The following is a 19817-nucleotide window of genomic DNA, read 5'->3' as shown; positions in this document are numbered from 1 at the left end:
AGTCTCCATTGTACTCTGCCAAATAGCATGCCACTTGCTGTCCTTTCTTTGTGTTAGTAGTACTGAGTAGTTGATTGTGAAGCCTGAACTCCAGCTACAGTAAATAGATAGTAACATATAAGATCAAGAGAATTAAGTTTGAAATTTTCTGGCCCAATAAATTCTGTTCATTATGGCTTTCAAGGAACTTCTCTTGACTTACAGTGGTGTCATGAACACCAGGATTTGGTTCTTTGACTTCACTTACCTATTCTTGTCTTGTTAGAATAACACTTGACATATTGCTTATACATTCTGCAGCTTTTTGAGGATCTTGTGATAGGAACCAGTCAGGTGATCTTAAGAAATCCTTGATATATGCTGCAGAACATTGTGGCTTTAAGAAGAGAAGGGAGCTGGTAAAGACGCTCAAGACTTGCCACACTTGCATTTCTAGTCAAGCTATTAATACCCTGATATGGAGCCTAACACAATGGGATCTTTATCTATTGTAGGTGTTCCCATTTAACTACTCTTACAAATTAACGGCTTATTTCTGTTACAGCATTACTGCATTAACTAATGTTTGTTATGCAAGATATTTACTCAGCTATTGAGTAGAGAACTTTCTTCAGTGAGGATGCATGTTCTGCAAGGCCATTTTCTGCAGGATTTAAGATTTGGTTGTTTCTTTGTTGTTTCTTACCCCTCTAAACATGTAGACATAATTGTTATCTATGAAAAGTCATCTTTGAGAGGACAGATATGTATGTTGCCCCGTTGCTAGATAATCTTTCTGAAAGCTTCAGAGAGACATAAATACGCTATGTTAAGATTGTTGTAGCTATCCTGGCATGTCAATTGGAGGGCAGCTTGGATAGGTATGCAAGTTATTTCCAAATGATGAAACCCCTTTCACAGCAGCTGAGAGCTGGAGTAGGAGACATGTAGTGTGTTTCTTGGCCAGAACATGTTACTAGAGAGAGTGCAGCAGCAGCCTAGGATAACATTCTGTCAAAAATATCTGTTCTTTCTGTTCAAGTTTCAGTTGCCAAAAGTTGTTGTGCTGGTGGTGTTTTCACTTTTTTTTTTTTTTTTTTCTTCCAAATTTGTATAGGAGAAGTTCAATAAATTGGTCAAGGGCTGATACAAAAGGGGAGACAGGAAGAAAGGAGGTTAAGTAGTCTTTCATTAGGTTACCATTCTCTCTCTGATGCTCTGCGCTCACTTACACAAACTGTTCTTGGTGAGAAGGATCCATTTCCATTAAAATCTCTAGTGATAAAGAAGGATTTGTACACCAGAGAAAGCTATGTAGTGTGCAAAATTTATTATCAGTCTGAAAGGTTACTTGGAATAACAGGACAAATTCTGTGCATCCAAAACTTTGTATTTACTGAGGTGCATATTCATACTGTGTTGTATCTGCCTTGAGTCCAGCAGAAAGACAAGTCTCCTAGCAATGGTAAAACAAGCTGACTTTCCTGAGACCCTTACCAATTTTTATACGGCAGCCTACCTTTGCATTAGAAACACACAGTATAGCTGAACTTTTCAGTAACAAATAAAAATAACCTGCATCTTGTTTATTGTATGATTATAAAAAATGTTGTTAATTTTACATTTCTTGTGGTTTGATTCTAACAATTGTGGTAGACAATATTATTCATATGCAGAGGGTCAGGCATGTTTGCTGCCAATAATTTTCATTACAAAGTCTGCTTTTCAACTGGAGTAAGCTTAAGTCAGAAATGAACTGGCATTTTGGCACTTGATACAAGTGTAAAGCTGTGCCCTCGGGAGTACATTACCTCATAACAGCTTTAGATTGCTTTAGAAAATGGATATATTCACTGTCTTACTAATAGGATAGCTGTAATTCTTTCTGTATTTGCAAGACTTACTTTATTACGGTTTTAGAAACATAGGGCAAATAAATGATGTAAAAATGATACTGTTTTAAAGTTGGTGTAGTTACACTTTTTCGCAGGAGCTACATGTATCTGAGAATCACATACCTTGTGAGTCTTTTTACTTTAGTACACAAATATTCTGACATTACCTTAATTTAACTACAGGGTACTTGGTGCTTATCTAAAGCAACATCCCAAAAAATGCATCACTTGTCAAATCCTCTTCAGGCTTTGGAAGAAAAATACATACAGTTTGTACTGTTCTTGCTTATTTCTGTTAAGTAGGAAGCCTGCACTTAGGGCTGCTTCTTTTTTTTGCTTGTTTGGTTGGGTTTTTTCTTCTTAAGTCTAAGGGGTGAAAATGCTACCCTCTAAAGCATCTGAATATAATTTGGTAGCGCAAGAGCTTTTCTTCCTTTAACTGAAGTATTAGGAAGCTTACTCAAGGTCATGTACTGAATGGTTAAATTTAACGTGGCATCACTCTTTGTTGGAGGACTCTGTGATATGAGAGAAACTTGATGAAGTCTCTTAGTGATAAAAAGTTATTGATTTGTTCATGATCTTCACCAACACACTTCTCTGAGTGGCTTATTTATTAAAAAAAAAATACTGCTGTGTTGCAAAAGGTCCACAAAACACCAATTACAGACATCTCTTAAAGCTTGTTCTTGTTCTCTCTAGTGAAACTATCTTCATCCCCTTGATGTGGCAGTTATATTCCCATTAGAAGAGCGGGGGGTTGTGTGTGTTGTGTGTGTTTGTGGTTTTTTTTAGGGACAGTAATAATGAAATTCAGGGGGGGTTAGTCAAACAGCATGTGATTTACTGACAAGATGTGCTGGTGATACCAAAAATTCATGGAACGTTTTCATGTAAAGTTGTTTTCGATGTAATCCTTGGCATAGCTAGAATTAATAACAACTTGATGAGATGAGAAGTTCTCTAATGATCCCCTCCTATTAAAGTATAAGATTAGTTGCATGCTTGTTTGGGAAGGGGCTTCAGGACAGGCAATTACTAAACAAAATAATCAAGTCTTTATACTCATTGTGCCTTACCCGTGTCACACACAGGGAATATTTTATTACTAGTAATGATGTTCTTTGCAGAAGATTATTCAAGAATAGACAGTGCTGTTACAGTAACTAGGAAAGCAGAAAGGTACTGCTCTGAGCAACTTCTAATCAAATAAGCCAAAGCCTAGGAGGAATAAAATTCAATCCAACTAAATAATACGATGTCGGTTAACTTACAGCATTACTACCTTGCTTAAATTGCATTTTTACTGCATTTGTCAGTATATTGCACTACTAGCATGGTAAAATAATGCACACAGCCGCTCACATAGAATCTGTCCATGCTCAAGGGAAACCACAAATTCTCTCTGTCCTCATTTTAGGGTGTTGCATAGATAAGATTCCTGATAGTCAGCTGTAGCTTTCAGTAAATAAATCATAAAGTAAGTTTTTCCTGACTAATGCTAATTGCATTGTTTAAGACATTACAATATTTGCGTTGCAACCATATACAACTTCTTGCATTGTTCCCAGTTCTTTTCACAAGTGGGATTTTTGTGAAGAAAAATACAGAATCAGATTGTTCCACTTCCATTACATCAGGCTGTTTTGGATTTTTTTTTTTGTCAAAATGCTACATATAACTTGAATGTTAATATTGAGTGGAAGTTTTTTAATGTTTCCTTCCATTATGTATTACTAATCCAGTTACCTACTTCTTAAATATTCATGCTAGAGTTGTTCATTCTTAAACTTAGCTGTGGTCAAAAAAGATCCTGTCCTGTTGGCATTGGAACCAAATGAGATTTTGCTTTTCAAGTCAATGGCACCAGAATCAAGCCATCACTTTTTTTGTCATTCTCCACTGTTACCGTCTTTTTTTTTTTATTATTATTCATGGCTCTTGTTTCTTCATGGCTTCGGTTCTTAAGAAAATTTATGGAACAGTGGTCCTGATACCAAGACCTATGGCACTCCTTTCTATTAATCTTACCCTGTAGTAAGAATCGGCTGTTTATTTCTTCCCTTTGTTTCAGGTCTCAACCATTTCTTTTTTTTTTTTTTTTTGTTCTGTCGGGACTTTGCTTCTCACCCATGGTTACCAAGTTGCCTTAATAGCCTCTTGTGATGAACAAAATACCACATCTATAAATCTTTCTGTCTCAATTCATCCACCGTTTCAGTAGATCTGACCTTGAGAAGTTGTACTTGAGCTTTGAGGGCCTCCAGATATTTAACTTCTCCCATGTACAAAATGTGGCCATATTCCAGACAGCTGTGCATTTGTAGACAGTTGAACAAAGCAGTATTCTGTCCTAACCTGACTAAACCTGCTGAACTCTTACCTTCCTGGCTTTCTTCTAACTTCACCTACTTCCAGCGTGGGGGTGTTTTATTCATTGAAAAAAGACCAAATGCTGTACAAATGTTGTTATAAAGGGTACTAGTAAATGTATCTGGGGCAAAATGCTGGGCCAAGTTTTGCTTGTATGAGAGTATACACAGTACAGAAAGTTCGTAGGTTTTTTTCTAGGGGAAATTGCTGCTTTGTCTCTGCTCTCTTTGTATACCTACAAATTTATGAGGACAGCTTTTTATATTTTTGCTGGGGATTTTACCTTATTTGTATTTTGACATATGAACTGTGATTTAACAGCAGAAAGATAGCTTCCTTTCTCATGCTGGATTCTTTTTGGTTATCACCCTGTTGCTGATGAATTTTAAATGTCCATCACCAAGTCTAAGGAATAAAGAAAAATTTGGCTTTCTATCACTGTTTAATAATTAAAGCCTTTATTAATATAATCAGAGACACTTTATGTGTATGCTTTTAAATTTCCTGTTGTCATTAATACTTTTAAGTGTTACAAGCTCGATTACCCACTAGTTGAAGAAATTACTTGTAACCAGTTTGAAATTAACAGAGAAGCAAGCTCCAGGATATTTAACTGTTGTCTTTCACCATGTTTCTGTAATGTAGAAAAATGTTACCAAACTCGGGGTGGGAGGAAAAAAGCTGACTTGTATCTTTCAACCTTCATGTAGCCGATTTTAGTCATCATACTTTTTTTTTCCTTGCCAGAGTTCCCTGGCATAGTTCTGGCAGCATTGAATGGTGATGTCACATGCTGCTGTAACCTAAATTGCAGTAGTTCCTCATGCCTCCAAAAGGGAAGGAGGGAGGTACTGATTCCTAAACTTTCTCCATTTCTTCTAATGTTTATGCCAAGCACAGAGAGCGATACAAAAATCCTCCTTGCAGAGGGGAGAGAAAAAGGAAAGACATCTTTGTGGCTTTACATCAGTTTTATAACTGTGAGGTCTGTTCCCCAGGCTTAACGCCTGAATGGAAGTGCTTTGCATTCTAATACATACTATTCTAAGGTTGAATGTGCAATGTGAGAGGAGGGACTACAAGAAATGTTGTTTGTCTTGGAAACCTTGAGAAAATACATTTAGATGATGTGCGGGGGAAGAAGCATTTGATCAGAAACATTCCTTATTGTTCAGTTTTAATGTGCTCTACTGATAGCTGGGCTGCTGCTGTCCTTTGAACTCATGAATGCAATTAGTTAGCAGTGGGACACTGCAAGTCTCTGACCTTGCAGTGTCACGTGGTATTGGAGGAGTAAGATCTTGTCACGATTCACAATTGCACTTATTCTGTGAGTAGTCTGGTAGGTATAAAGGGCACTGCTGTGATGTCAAAAATTAGCCATCAGATTGAACATAATCTTGAATTAGGATCTCACAGTGGTGTTTTATTGTACGTACATTTTCATCTTGTAAGCTACAAGTCACTATAAATTGCAGTTCTTTTTATAATCTTTTCTGTAATGTTATCTTTACAGTACTCTTAAGTGTTTTTTAATTACTGGTCTCATGATCCACTACATGTTTAAAAATTGCAGTCCCTCTACTTAATTTTAAGTCAAACTTTCACAGCAGGGATTATTATGATAATGTCCTACGTAAGTACAGAGTACGAATTTAGTATGTTTTCCTTTTTATTGTTCTTTGTGGAAGCTGTTTGGAGGAGGAAAAAATTGTCACAGTTCTGTCTCATTTATTGTGAAGTATAGTCTTTGTCAGATAGTTTAAGATGTATTAAAGGGGAGGAAAAACATTATTTGCTGTAGAGAGTACATATCCTTATTAGTTATGAAGTTAAAAGTTCTATCAAGGTATGATCAGTACTAGAAGTCATTTCAATTGAGTTAACAGAGGGAATAGAATGAAAATAATTTAAAACTGGTTCACACCAGCAATTCTTTGTGCACTATTAACTGCTAAGATCTAGTCACAAAACATTATTCTGAGAAGAAAAGGTTTAGTGAACCCTAGAAATTGGATTTGATTTATGCCAGAAAATCTGCCTTTTCACTGCTTGAGATTTCTATGGAAGGAAGCCACAGTCTTTTACCAAATGGTTTCTAAGGTAACATCTTATAGCAGAGCATCTGAAACCAATTTGGTTGTTAATGAGAAATAGTTCTCACGGCGGTGGGAAAGAGTGGAGTGAAAGAAAAGGCTTCAAGATTTGGCAGTCTGTCTGTAAAGGCATTTAAATGTGTGCTGCTGCTCTGCTTATGAAATTTCTACATGGATTACACATTCATAATTGCCTTTCAAATGTATAGGCGACTTCCCAGAGTTGTCCTTCCCTATAAAATTTAATCAAGAAGTTAAATGATAAAAATATTTGTATGCAACAGCTGAATAATTTAAATGGCTGGCACTTTCCAGTGGAAACCTCTTTACTCCTGCAGGAAAAATATTTGCATTTTTTGGGTGATAGTGTATTTTTGCTGCAAGAAATAACATTAGTGAATTGGTGCCGTGTCAGAGCTATAGCATCCCACTGATGATAGATGCTACTTGCAGATTTTCTGGGCTTGCTGTGAGACACATTCTGAGAAGTTCTTTTATACTCCCTTTTCTAACGTTCTGACTAGATAAATGGTAGGTCAGTGACCAGAGATACATGCTCATTTTACCTTGGATGATCTGAATATCCTTTACAGTCAGAGCCTCTTTGGGATGGAGGGAATAGAGTGCTTCTGTCAACAATGGCTCATTGCCATTTCTTCCTTCCTCTCAGGAAGAGAGAAAACTAGCAATTCTGGCTTCCCTTTCCCTGGATACATAATAAATATGTAATGGCTCTCTCCTACCATTTTGCATTGCGACAAAACTGTATTCCTGCATTCTGTTCCTTGGTGCCTGAGTAGAATTGCAGAGTTTAAAATCATGCTTGCCTACTTTTCTTCCTCGTGTTATTGAATTCTAAGCATCTATTCTGAGTCACAAAGGAGAAAAACGGTCCCACAGTGACTGCTTTGCACTAAGCAATGTATTGTATTTGGAAAAAAAAAAAAAAGGAGAAACATTGACAAAGTAAAACATATATATAAAAGTTAATATCCATAATCCAGATAGGGTTTGCAGAAGCAAGAGAAACTTCATTTTGTAATCTCTAGGCTCTCCATAGGCCAGGTCTATTAACAGAGTTTCATTAGCATAGTGATATTGTTTAGGAACATGAAAATACCACATGCATACAGTACAGCTGTAATGCATAAAATGTGTTAAATACAACAAAGACCTCTGTCACCAGTTCTCTGATTAACCTTATGCCAGTATGGTGTTACAATATGGGAGTACTTGCCTTACTGTGGTGCTGGCAGGACAGTCCTCACTGTCCTTTGAGGCTTGCAGAAGCAAATTCATGCCCATACTTCAACTACTGAGGCTTATATTGCACCATGTTTGTACACATCAACCATCAACCACTATCAGCACCTGTTTATTGGCATTACAGCACTGCATTGGCATTTTTGTGCTGTAGCCTCACAAAATGCAATTATTTGTGCAACTTTTATACAGCTTTGATGGTCTTAAATGACTGAGTTTTAGATAAACCTGTGTGCTACTTTAGTTCTGGCCAAAGCTTTGGTTATATAATACACATTTGCATAGTACCTTTCTGTTGACATTGTCCTGCTGGTTCTTCTAGAAGCCCGTAGTCTCTATAGGTTCCATTTCTGCAAGGGCATCTGCTCCATTATGTATATATTAAATGCCATTCTTGCACTCTGCATAAAATGTCCAAGTTATTTTGTAAAAGTTATTGGGATTAAGTTTGGATCCCATGACTTGGAATACTCTGTAGCCACCTTATGAAAATTGTAAGTATAATAGCCTCATAAAGAGCTTGACTTCATTTGATTTCACCTGCTGCAGAGGAAAGCCTTGCACTCTACAAAAGAAGAGAGGATGCTATGAATCCTTTGTCATGTGATACTAAATATGATTTTCAGAATAACTGACCCTGTTAAGTAAAAAATATGCCAAATTATAGCAGTAAGAACCCTGGTTCTAGTGCTGTGGCTATAGAAAAAGTTAGTGTCACATTACCTGGTTGTCTGAAAGCAGCTCTAGGGATGGTGCTGGGGAACATGTTGGAAAGAAAGGCTCCAGAGGCAAGTTCATGGAGAAGGTCTTTCTGATCATTTGGTAGTTGGCTTGAACACAACTGTGATTTGATTTTTGTTTCTTGGTTGCATTTTGGATTTTTTCGTGTTTTAATAAAAACACTGAATATGTCAAGTCATTTAGCTGCTGCTGCTAAACAGGGAATTTTTCTTGCCCAAAATTTGCTTGCCCCTTGCCTGAAATATGTGTTTTTCCCTCTGGGGTGTTGTTAAAGTTCATTAATAATTCTAAGACTATATACTTTTTTGGCTATTTTACAATCTGAATCAACTTGTCAGAGGATCATATGAATACAGAAGTAGGTGAAGGAGGCAGTAAGTCAGTAAGCAAGGGCAGCAAGTAAGGATTGTCTGTCATTGAGCAATTCCATAGAAGAGGCATATGGTTTTGTGAATGGATTAGCAATAAACCTTGAGATGTGTTATATGTTCATTTGTTCTATGTATAGGCAACACTTTGTTTTATTATCAAATTTTCTCATAATTTAATTAGCAAAATCAAGTTGTGTTGACAACAAAAATTTGAATATATTTATAAGATACACTGTGTGGCCTTAATATTGATGTAATATTGAAATAATAGAAATAAAACTATTAGAACAAGGTATTTCAAGCCTATTATGATATACAATACCATATATACACGATAAGTTTGTAAACATTGATAAAAGGATGTTTGAACTTTTGCTTTTAAGAGTTCTTAAGTGATTACTTGGAGATAAAGAAATCGGAAAAGGAATGGGCATTTTTGTAGGTATGTTGTTTGTCAACTGTTTTAATGTGCTGAGCACTGATGTCAAAAGATCATTAATCTCTGATAGGATCTCTAAATATCTCGGCTGTGGTTTCACTAGCAGGAACTCTTCTAATGTAAATGATTCCATCAATTTCAAGTAACCAAAATTATTCATGTCACAGAACATTTTTATATACTCAGTTAAATAATACTTTCACATTTCACAAAGAACATGAAGACACGCTCTTCCACAAAGGGAGGGAAAAACCAGGAAAAGTAGGTCCTGATTCTCTTTTGAAAAACTGCTTGTGCTTTGTGTCTCTGTCTGTAGTTCTGCAGCTTCCATGAAGGACAGAAAGTTTAATGAGGCTGAGGGTCAGCTGAGATGGTGCATAAAACTGTGTGTGTTAGTATTTTGGTGTGTGATTTGTCTTACATCTTGGTGGTGGGTTTTACAGTTTGTTTTTTTTGGGGGGGCGAGGGGCAGGAAATCGGGGGATGTTGATTTCAGAGGGGGGGGCTTGGCAGTGTTGCTGATTGGGTTTTGTTTGTTTGGGGGTTTTTTTGTTTATTTGGGAGGGTTTCCCCTCTGTAGCAACTGTATTGTGAACAGGATTCTGCCTTCCTAATAGTCTTTGAAACTTTCTTAGGATTATCAGAGCACATTGCTTATCCCAGTTTTGATAGCAGTGTTTTTCAGGATATCAAGAAAGTGATGAGTAATCATGACAAAAACCCAATGTAACTAATTAAGCCTAGTTTTCAATTGATTTGTATCTTTTGACCTATCCATATCCTTGTCTCTACCAGCCACCAATTTTCAAAAAATCTGTAGGAATGTAATTAACTTGGACATCTTCAGATCTGTCAAAATTTAGGTTAGTGCAGTCTGTGAGAGAACAGTGATATTCCCCTGGGAAAAGAAGTTAAAATACTAGCTAAAAAATAAGGACCTTTTCCAGACTTATTTATGTTTGACTTCATTTATTAAAAGGAATTCCTTCTTATCAGAGAATCAAAATATATTAATTCACTGTTTTTTAGAAGCAATAAGGGGATGCAATGGGTGCTAGTTCATATTAGTTTTAAATGTGAGATTGGATTTTGTCTTTAAATGTACATGCACAGTGTGAATTACATCTCTGTGAACAAAGAATAATCCCAAACATGTAAGAATGTTAATGTGTTCAAATCATGTTAAACCCAGATTTGAAATTTAAGTCTGTCCAGCTTCTTTTGTCATCCTTCTGCATTTATGAATTGTAACATAAGTCTAGAAGCTGTTGTGTTGGTTGCATAATTACCTTAGAAACCTGTTGTTCATTATTAAGTTGGGTTGCAAAGGGGTAATATTAAATACTTGTTAAGCATTCTTTTTAATTACTGTTCAGTGCATCACTAGTGTTGTAGTACATTTTTAGGCATAGAAGCTGAGATAATTCTCTCCAGACTGATTTTGGTCTCTATTTCCTGTGAAACAAGTGTGCTTGCCATCACCGCTTAGGAAACAATAACAAAATTATTCTGAATTTTCCTTCTTTCCCGTTCTCTCCCTTTAACTTAAAGGGGTTAAAATAAAAAATAAAAAAAAAAAGTTGTTTGTCCTAAATGTTCTTACTGAAATCCATTATGCATGAAGAGTCTGAGTCCATTTGCAAGACCTCTAAATGAACTCCATTCATTCTGTGCTTAGAAATGTCCATTCAGCCAGAAACAGACACAATAGTTACAACCTCATTTATTTGGCACCAGTACCAGCTTATTAAAAGTGAAGGAGTGGTTATGAAAAAGTATAGTAATTTGTCTATGCTGGTTATATAATTCTTTAATAAAAATCCTTTAGGATCTGAATAATATAATAATTGTATGTGTATTCTTTGTCCATAGTTGCAATATAGTAGCAATGCATTCATCTAAAATTCTTAAACATTCATCAAGATTTTGAAATGGCTATTTTTAAAATGAAATTTGATCTGGCTTGACTTATTTTCACGTAAAACAAGTTACAGGGATATCTGTTTCTAGGCAACTTAGAAATTAAGTCAATTATTAATCACAGTTAGTGGCTATGCATAAAAAAGCTTTGAAGTTTTGTCTTTTAAAACATTAAAATTGTTTACATTTGGAAGGTAAAATACTTACGATACACATGTCAAAATTGTAGGAATATAGTATCATAATTTCATCACTTAAAAATCCATGAAGATAAATCAAGGATTCAATACTCTCTATTTTGTAGGTCATAAACTTAAAGTGGGAGTTGTCCCATTGTGATTAGCAGAATGTCATTATCCTCAGGTGTATGTGTGTGACATCAGCCAATATAATATTTATAATGATTTGGAGTGGTGAGTAAGATTACAGAGTTATCACAGACTTTTCTTCTAGGATTACAAATGAATAAAAATATTAAGCACTTAGGAGAACCTGGCTTGCCTTACATGCAGGTAGGACTTTTGCAAGTTGTCACTCTTGCTTGCATTGTTACAATGCATGTGAAAAAGTCGTGCAGACTCCTGTGGGTGTTCTCTCTCCAGTTCAGTTATGGGAGGTTCCAAGGATGAGTCTAAGGTAAATCTGTGTATTTTCATTTGTTTCCTTTTTCTGATAGTCTGGGTAGCCATATAAATTTCTTAATTTCACAATATGCAGGTAGTGTTTGATGGAGAAATAAGTATTATGTTTGCAGGGAAAGAGAAAGTTAACAGCAGATACAGATTTCACTTTATATTGTTCTTCTTTCACCTGGAGTCCTTTATTTATTTGGATTCAGCAGTGGCTGAAGACTGTGTTGATGTCAGCGGTCACAACTGTAACAGGGCCCTTCTGAAACTGGTGACCATTTGCATGCTAGCTATTGTTTATGGTACTAGGGCCTTTAAGTACTGATCATCTTGGAAGATGGCTTTGGTAGCTGACTGGAACTGACTGAGCGTTTCGTCTAACAAACTGTAGAAAATACTGTTTGTGGGAAGTGTGTGTGTGAGGGTGAATGGGTGAGGGGCTCATGGCAGGAAAAACAACTAACAGGAAAGGGTAAGTAGAAACATCATCCTCCTTGCTCTCAACCAGTTCTTTATCTGACAGTCCTCCTGCTGGTTGCTTTTCCTGCTGAGTCTCCTCCTCCTTCCGTCCCCTTGACATGCCAAATACACATCCAGAGAATACCTACACAATGAGAGTCACAGTACTTTGTTACTGAAACTCCCTGTATGCCCATTCTGTAACTCTTGTGTAGGATTCCATTGTTTTGGTGACTGCTGAGCTTGACATTATATGAATTGCACCTGCAGTATGGCCAGGTCTGGGGTTGTACAATGCAATAATAACTTGAAGCTAGCAGATGTTTAACAGAGTAAAAGTTTCAGGATATGCGTTCTGCAAAGTGAATTGCCTACATTGTCTTTAATTTCTTTTTGTTAGTATTTTAATCTCTAAATGTGCTCCTGTATGAAAAATAAGTGCCATATACTAATTTTCCATAAAGCATGTGTTTTCTCTTTGCTGGTCTTCAGCCTGAATTCTGAAATAACTTCTTTACAGTTAAATGCTGTTAATATTTGATTTTGCTGGAATTTTTTTTTTTTTTGAGATCACTGTCAACATTCTAGCACTTTGTGTATTTTTCCAGCCTAGAGATCTATTCATTCCCATTTCTTTACTATTAGGAAATTAAATGAGAAGATTCTGTGACAGTGTACCAAAAAAAAAACCCCAAAATTAAAAAGAATGATTAAATATGTCCCTCAAGTCACTGCTGACAATTGACTTTTGATTTTGTTTGTTTAGGTACTTCCCATCAAGGTGGTTATTCCCATGATGCTGTAGTCCATGCATTACGAAAATGTGGCATTCGTCATATTGACACAGCAAAAAGATATGGCTGTGAATCTCTCCTCCAAAAGGCCATAGAAGAGAGTGATGTGAAGCGAGAGGATCTCTGGATAACTACCAAACTGTGGCATAGTGATTATGGCTATGAAAACACAAAAAAAGCCTGCTTGGAGTCATGTGAAAGACTTGGTGTTGAATATCTTGGTATGAACCTTTACATATAGTTCATTAATTGTGCCTTCCATGTGAGTATTTGCAAAGGTGAATGAATTCCTGAAAAAAACTATGTATTACAGATGGATCATAAAAACCAAATTCTGCCTTTATTTACACATTTGCAGATTTCTTGTGCTGTTTGTTCTCTAGAAAGTTCACATGCATACAGTTGAGAGCACAGGATTTTTTGTTGTTGCAAATGTTTTAAAACAGATCAATGTGTGTCTTCTAAAGGTATGTTGCATTGTTAAATCAATTTGAGGAACCACTACATGAATTGTATATATTTTGCTAAGAACACCCAAAACCTATGAAACAAGGATGCAGAAATTTTACAATAGTTTGTTGGTAGCAGGGTAACAAAAATGCCCACTATCTTCTGTGGTCTGTTAAATCTCAAGGAATTGGGAGTCCTTTCTGAAACTTATTTTGTAGGTCTATTAACATTTAAAAATCCTGATTAGCTGCCTTTGGTTTGGTCTGTCTGATGCAGTATGCTTTGGGGAAAATGTCAGGGGTATCAACAAGACTTTAGCAAACTAAATCTAACACTGAATTAGACTTACGCACTTTTAAACTTACCCCGATCATAAACTTATCGTAGTCAAAGATGTGATATTGTTACTCCCTTATTAGACAGGCAGAGCTGTAATGCTGATGCTGATTAATTCTTTGCAACAGGTCATAGGAGAGGAGGTACCCAACAAAAAAACATGGTATTTTTTAAAATGCTTTTGCTACTTCTTCCCTAGCTGGAGTAATGAAAATAAAGTGGAGGTAGAGGAAGATGTATTTAAAGTAATAATATAAAAATGATACAAGTGGAAATAGTATTTATGCCGATAATCAAGGAATAATTGACCTAACCATCAGACGTTATCTGTCAGTGTCCTGAAAACCCTCATTTTGCTTTTCTTTCCTCACCCTGTCCCCCTGTTTCCAGTAAATAAACTTCAAGTAAACAGCTTTTGTGAAGTACTACAGATTTTGCAAAATTAATATCATATAATATTAATTGCAACTTTGTGCTGTATTCACTGTTTTTTTGCTTGGGTACTTTGCAAGATGAAGGGAGAAAAACCCTTTATTTGTTGAAGACTGAGATACTTGTATGCACATCTTTGGCTTAATTCTTTCTGGAAATGTCTCCCTTAACTTCCTGCACAGGTACAGAATAATGCAAAATTAATTAAAATTACCTTTTTGTCTCTGCTGTGTAGACACAGGTCACTGCAAGGAGACTTTAATAAACTGAGTTTCAAGTCCTGACTTTCTCCTCTAAATTAAGAAATAACATGTTTCCTCCTCTCTGCTTTCTGCTTGTTACGTTTTGTGTTTGCTTGCTTGCTTCTGCTTGCTATGACACTGGTGCTGAATGTTGATGAGAGGAAAACTTGACTCACTTCCAGGAAATAATTTTCAGTGATTCCTTTTAATACTGTAATTTGCTTTTATTTTCTCAAGTAGTAGACTGTTGAAAGTAGGTGCTCACACAAATACTGTCTGCCTATTGCTGCTAAGCAGAAATAAATGAAACAAATTTTAAAAAAATCTGAGAGCAAGAAATGCACAAATACTGTCACCATGTGAGTGAATCCTTGGGCTGACATAAACAATTGTCAGTTTGTGTGGTAGGTTCAGCTCTGAGACTTCTTTTGCTCATATTGCTAAGATAAATTAAGGAATATTCCAGCTGACTGTGCAATTTGCCTCCATACTAGATTTTATTTTTCTTTAATACCATTACCCATCTTCCCTCCCTTCCTCACCTTTCTTCCACTGATGTGGAGATGTCTGAAAAATTTGTAAAGCTCTTCCTGAACCACCACTTAGTCTGACATAGCGACCTAAATCAATGTTGGCTTCAGCTTGCTTTAACTTGGTGATTTGTAAACTGTGATGGCTTAGGAAATACTTCACATGCAGTTCACTGATCTGTCAGTGAGGATAGTGACCTCCACAAGAAAGATGGGATGGCAAGTGGAGTAACAGTTTTGGCTGCTTAAGTTTGATCTCTGTTGTATCAATTCCACAGACCATCTTTGTTAAACACTGTATGATCTGCACTTATGTGAAAGAGAGAAGTTCTATCTTTAGTGCTGTGTGTGCTGATGAAGTAGAACTTTAGAGGAGGTGCAATACATGGTGTGTTTCCTGGGGCTCACAGAAAGCATCATACGCTGGGAGTCCTGTACCTCCTTTCTGAAAGCGCTCAGCTGGAAGGTGCTGTTGGAAGGATTTTCAAGCGAACAGTGCCAATATGTTGAAACATGAACTTGTCAAGTGTTTCAAGAATGCTGAGAGTAAGAGCTTTTTGTTGCAAAATGAGGCTTACTACAAGTGTGACAGAAGTAACTGGAATGCAGAAGAAGGGTTTGAAAATATGGTTATAAGGCTGTAGAACCAAGCTTAGATATTCTAGCTATTTTCATTCATACCTGCATTTTTGTGTCCCTTTTCTGCTGGCCAGCCTGTACCATAGAAAGGACATGAAATCCATGACAGAAGAAGTTAGGTAATAACAGGGCCATTTGTGCCCAAGCTTATGTATGAAAGTAAATTATTTAGTTACAGGCACGTGTTGATGCTGGCAATTTTTCTGTGAAATAGGAATGTGAAATAAAGGTACATGAAACGTACCAAAATCAGCATGTCGTCATTTCGTTATGTGATATTAACCGAATATGTGAGGGGTTCATAGCATTTTCATAAAGATATGTGGTTCATATAGAAAATTGAAAGATCCTAAATAACATATCTGTTATGTTGGAGGGAAAATTAGTCATTCAGAAGACTACAAAAATAAAAAGCTGTTAGAGCCCTAGCAGCTAAATGTGTAGCTAAGCTTTCTGTTCCAAGAAAGGACCTGTTAATATTTTTGAGTGAGTTTATGGAATACATAAGTTCACAGACTGAATTAGAGACACAGGAAATAATCTAACTGGAATTGATATATCTGTGCATTAGCAGTATATAGAATGCCAGCTGTTGAAACAGATGAACTGTTGAAAGCAGTCACAGCTTGTAAGAGGAAAAAGTGTTCCATATAAAATATTGTTATGAAACCTTTTTGAAAAACACTTTTTGGGCAAATAGTATTGGGAGAAACACTGTTCCAGGATTTTTATTTGAATTGGTAGATTACATATCCATGAGAAACTGGAAATTTGTATTATGTGTGGGCAGTGGTTGTAACAGATATTCTGCTCCTTGCATTTTCTAAATGTGGTCCTCAACTGGCAGTCACAGTAAACCAATATGAATTGGCAGTAGATCTTACAGGTTTGGCAGCAGCAGAATACATTCCTTGGGATTTGGATCAAACCTCCAAAGTAGTTTCTTTGCGATTTGTGGTTTACTGAATTTGTAAAAAATTTCATTTTCCTTTTGACTGTTCAAAGTCTGTCACATTTAGGCAAATCTAAGCTATCACAAATCCTCAACTGGAGCTGGACAAGTGTTCTATCAGCATATTCAGTGTGATAGATGAATCACATGAATTATGATAATGCACCCACTTCAGATTGTGTATTAATTCAGAACATTTTGCTGGTTGCTTCACATTGATCCTTGTTCCAATAGAATAAAAAAACAAAACAGAACAAACATCAGGTGGGAGAGAAGTAATCGTTTATGTAGTAAGTGCAGTGATGATTGAGAAAAGCAGGGAAAACAACTGCATTAAGATAACTCTGCAAAACACTGAAAAATATACTTTTGCTTTTAGGTTTGATATGAGCCAGGGCTTATTCTTCAAAACCAGGTTTGTTTTAGCACATTTTGACTTTTTTTTTTTTTTTCTCTAATAGTGTTATGAATTTGAATAAAATTGCACTTCTATTTCAGTGACAAACATGCTGTTGCCTTTTGAATGTGTAAAATGTCAGTGTAACCACTAAGGAGTAATAAGCCACTCTATTTTAAATGCCTGTGTGAAAGTAGTTCACATGTTAATTTTAGTTTTCCTGCAGCGCTGTTTTGACACTTGAATGAACCTCAGGCCCTCACTTACCACTGTACCACTACAGCCTGATTGTCTGTAAAGGATGCTTTAAAAAGGTGGTAAATACAAAATATGATTGGGAATGTTTGGAGGCTTTTTCTTTTGCTCAAGTACATCTTTATACTGTGAATGATTTGGGGGTATTTTGTTTTGAGTTGAGATTATTTTAAAAATATATGGTTGGGAGACATCTCAAAGCATTAATTAATCTGTCCCATGCTACAAAGCACAACCCCTTCATTCTCAACAGATTAAAATGTAGTCTGTTCTTAAAAACCTCCAGTGACAAAGTTACACATTTCTTGATTACTAGAACCTTAAGCTGTTTTGACAAGTAGCTTAAAACTAATTTCTTGCTTTTAAAATTATAATAATTTTTGTGCTCTTGTAATCCCCCAGGAGGGAAAATATTCTAAGCAAAAGAAAGCATATGGGTGTAGGTATGAATGTATGTACAAACGAAGATGAAATCATAGACCTTGGTTTGTGAGGTGCTTACTGGTTTTGTTGGCCTTACAGGTATTAGGGAAAGTTTTCTAACAGATGCAGTGGAAATAAGCAGATCCTAATGTAAAATTAACTGTGCTTAGTTTATTTAAATAGAGTGGCAGCTCCATTGCTCATTGCAAGGTACACTGTATTCCTTCAGGTCCTGGCTGTGCTGGGGTTGTTTGTGCGTGAGTGGCAGAGAGACCATTCTACTCTATCTCCGAGATAAGTACCTTTGCCCCACAACTTTCACAAACAGTTCTTGCAGTCAGGAGAACTGCAGTTTGTGATCTAGCAGATGCTTTCTAGCCCTAAATGTGTGTATTTTGAACTGGGAAGTAATTTTTATTTCAACCAAAACCCTAAATTAAAATAAACATAATAAAATGATATGGACATCACATACCTGATAACATCATCTTTCTAAAATAAAGGAGCAACATGTCTGATTGAAGAAATCTCAGACACCAGTACAAGGAAGGGTAATCTACTGCATTTTTTACTTAACCAAGGCCAGAGATCGCTTAGTTGTCCAATCTGTTAGAAGTCATTCTTCTGAGTGCTTCAGTTTCTTGGCTGAGTACAAAGTATCTTTGTATGTGGAAGTCCCTGATGTGGCTATTTCTGTGAACACTTGCAAGCTGTGACGTCTACCTGAATAGTCAGGCTTTTGGAAAAGTAGCTTTTGCTGAAATTATGCTGAAGTTAATGATTGGGTTTTTGTTGGTGCTATATGACATGTTTCTGCATAGTTAAGCAGTTTTTATTAGTCTGATCTGGAGAACATAAAAAGCAGCAATTAAAGTTATGTAAATCTTCCATTTTTAAGTGAGGTAGATATCAGATACCAGTAACTTACACCTACTTATATTATGTACTTGCTTTATCCAAACAAAAAAATTAAAACATGGCAGTCTCTATGCAGTAAGTACCATCAATGACTTATATGATTTTGGATCAAAATGAACACTTGATACTAGCAATTCCTAATGCTAATCCTTGCGATTGTGTCTAATTAGTGGAAATTTTAAAAGAGACTTTATTGGCAACAGAATTAGATTAGTCCTGAGGTTTCAACCAAATTCTTTAATCAATTTCCTGATAATAGTTTTCACTTAAATGTTACAGAAATTGGTATTTATTCCAATACTATATATTGGTATTTATTCTTTATAAATACAGCTGCTTTTTTTTCAGAGCAGTTGGAGAAAAAGTAATTACTCACAGATCATTCCTGAACAAGACTGCACATGTGGTTGGGTTTTTCTAATCTTCTATAAATTGGGAGTGGATTTCATGTATATAAGGGCAAAGAATGAGCAACTTTTATTTTAACTCTTCAAATGTGACATAAATCCAGATGCTGCAAATCATTATGTATGTGTGCTGTTTGCTTGTCTGAGCAGTTATGTTTAAAAATCTAATGAGTTACTGGTATCAGAAAGTGCAAACTTAACTCATGATTTTTCTGAAACATCCAAAATCATTTTCCTCAATACATGTGTAATGTATGCTACTGTACAAAATTCTGTCCTGTTCTAATTAGACTCTTAGTCTAAGGAAGATACTCTCTTTAACAGTGTTGCAGTGATGTACCCAAATGGTAACTGATGTATTATAGTGAATTTTATGTTACCTTTTCCTCTTAAATCGAGGTTGAATTTGTATTTATAGAGGTGGAAAGCTAATGTGCTGGCCCACTGGTGTAGTAATCATTAGGGCAGTCCTTAAATGTGAATTAAAAAAATTATGGGAGAGGATCTGTGTTTCAGAAAGAGGTGCTGTAAATGAATGGTGCGATGCAATGAGCAGAGTTTTTTGTTAATTGAATGCAAACAAGTCCATCTTTTTAATTCTTAACTCTATATTTGAGCTGCCAAAAAAGGAATACTATAAAGTGCACAGACAATGATGCACATTTCAGTCATGCATTTATTTCCTTTTCCTGTTTTGTGTCAGAGTAATGAATGTGGCAAAGACCAACATCTCTTTGACTGAGATGCCTACAATTATCTGTGTAATTTGCTGTTAGAATTTAAATACAAATGTAGTTGTTTTCAAAGTATTTCCTAAGTTTCTCCTTCATAATATCTAACAGTGTCTACAAAATTATAAAGAACTTACAGGTCTTAC

The 19817-nt window shown here is 36.0% G+C and overlaps 1 protein-coding gene across 4 annotated transcripts in view; it reads left to right on the top strand.

Annotated features, from left to right (window-relative positions):
• LOC102050434 (uncharacterized oxidoreductase ZK1290.5-like) overlaps window positions 1–19817 on the top strand; it is a 51452-nt gene that overhangs the window by 2782 nt on the left and 28853 nt on the right. For all 4 annotated transcript variants that reach the window (XR_008734676.1, XR_008734675.1, XM_055724254.1 and 1 more), the window contains exon 2: window positions 12932–13180. Coding sequence is in view for 2 of the 4 variants with exons in the window: in XM_055724254.1 (XP_055580229.1) it covers window positions 12932–13180 (249 nt within the window). In the remaining 2 variants the exon portion in view is untranslated. The remainder of the gene's footprint in view (window positions 1–12931; window positions 13181–19817) is intronic.

Source organism: Falco cherrug, chromosome 12 (genome assembly GCF_023634085.1).
Source record: "Falco cherrug isolate bFalChe1 chromosome 12, bFalChe1.pri, whole genome shotgun sequence".
Lineage (NCBI taxonomy): Eukaryota > Metazoa > Chordata > Aves > Falconiformes > Falconidae > Falco > Falco cherrug.
Note: the sequence above shows the minus strand (reverse complement) of the source record. Positions and strands in the feature narration are given on the sequence as shown.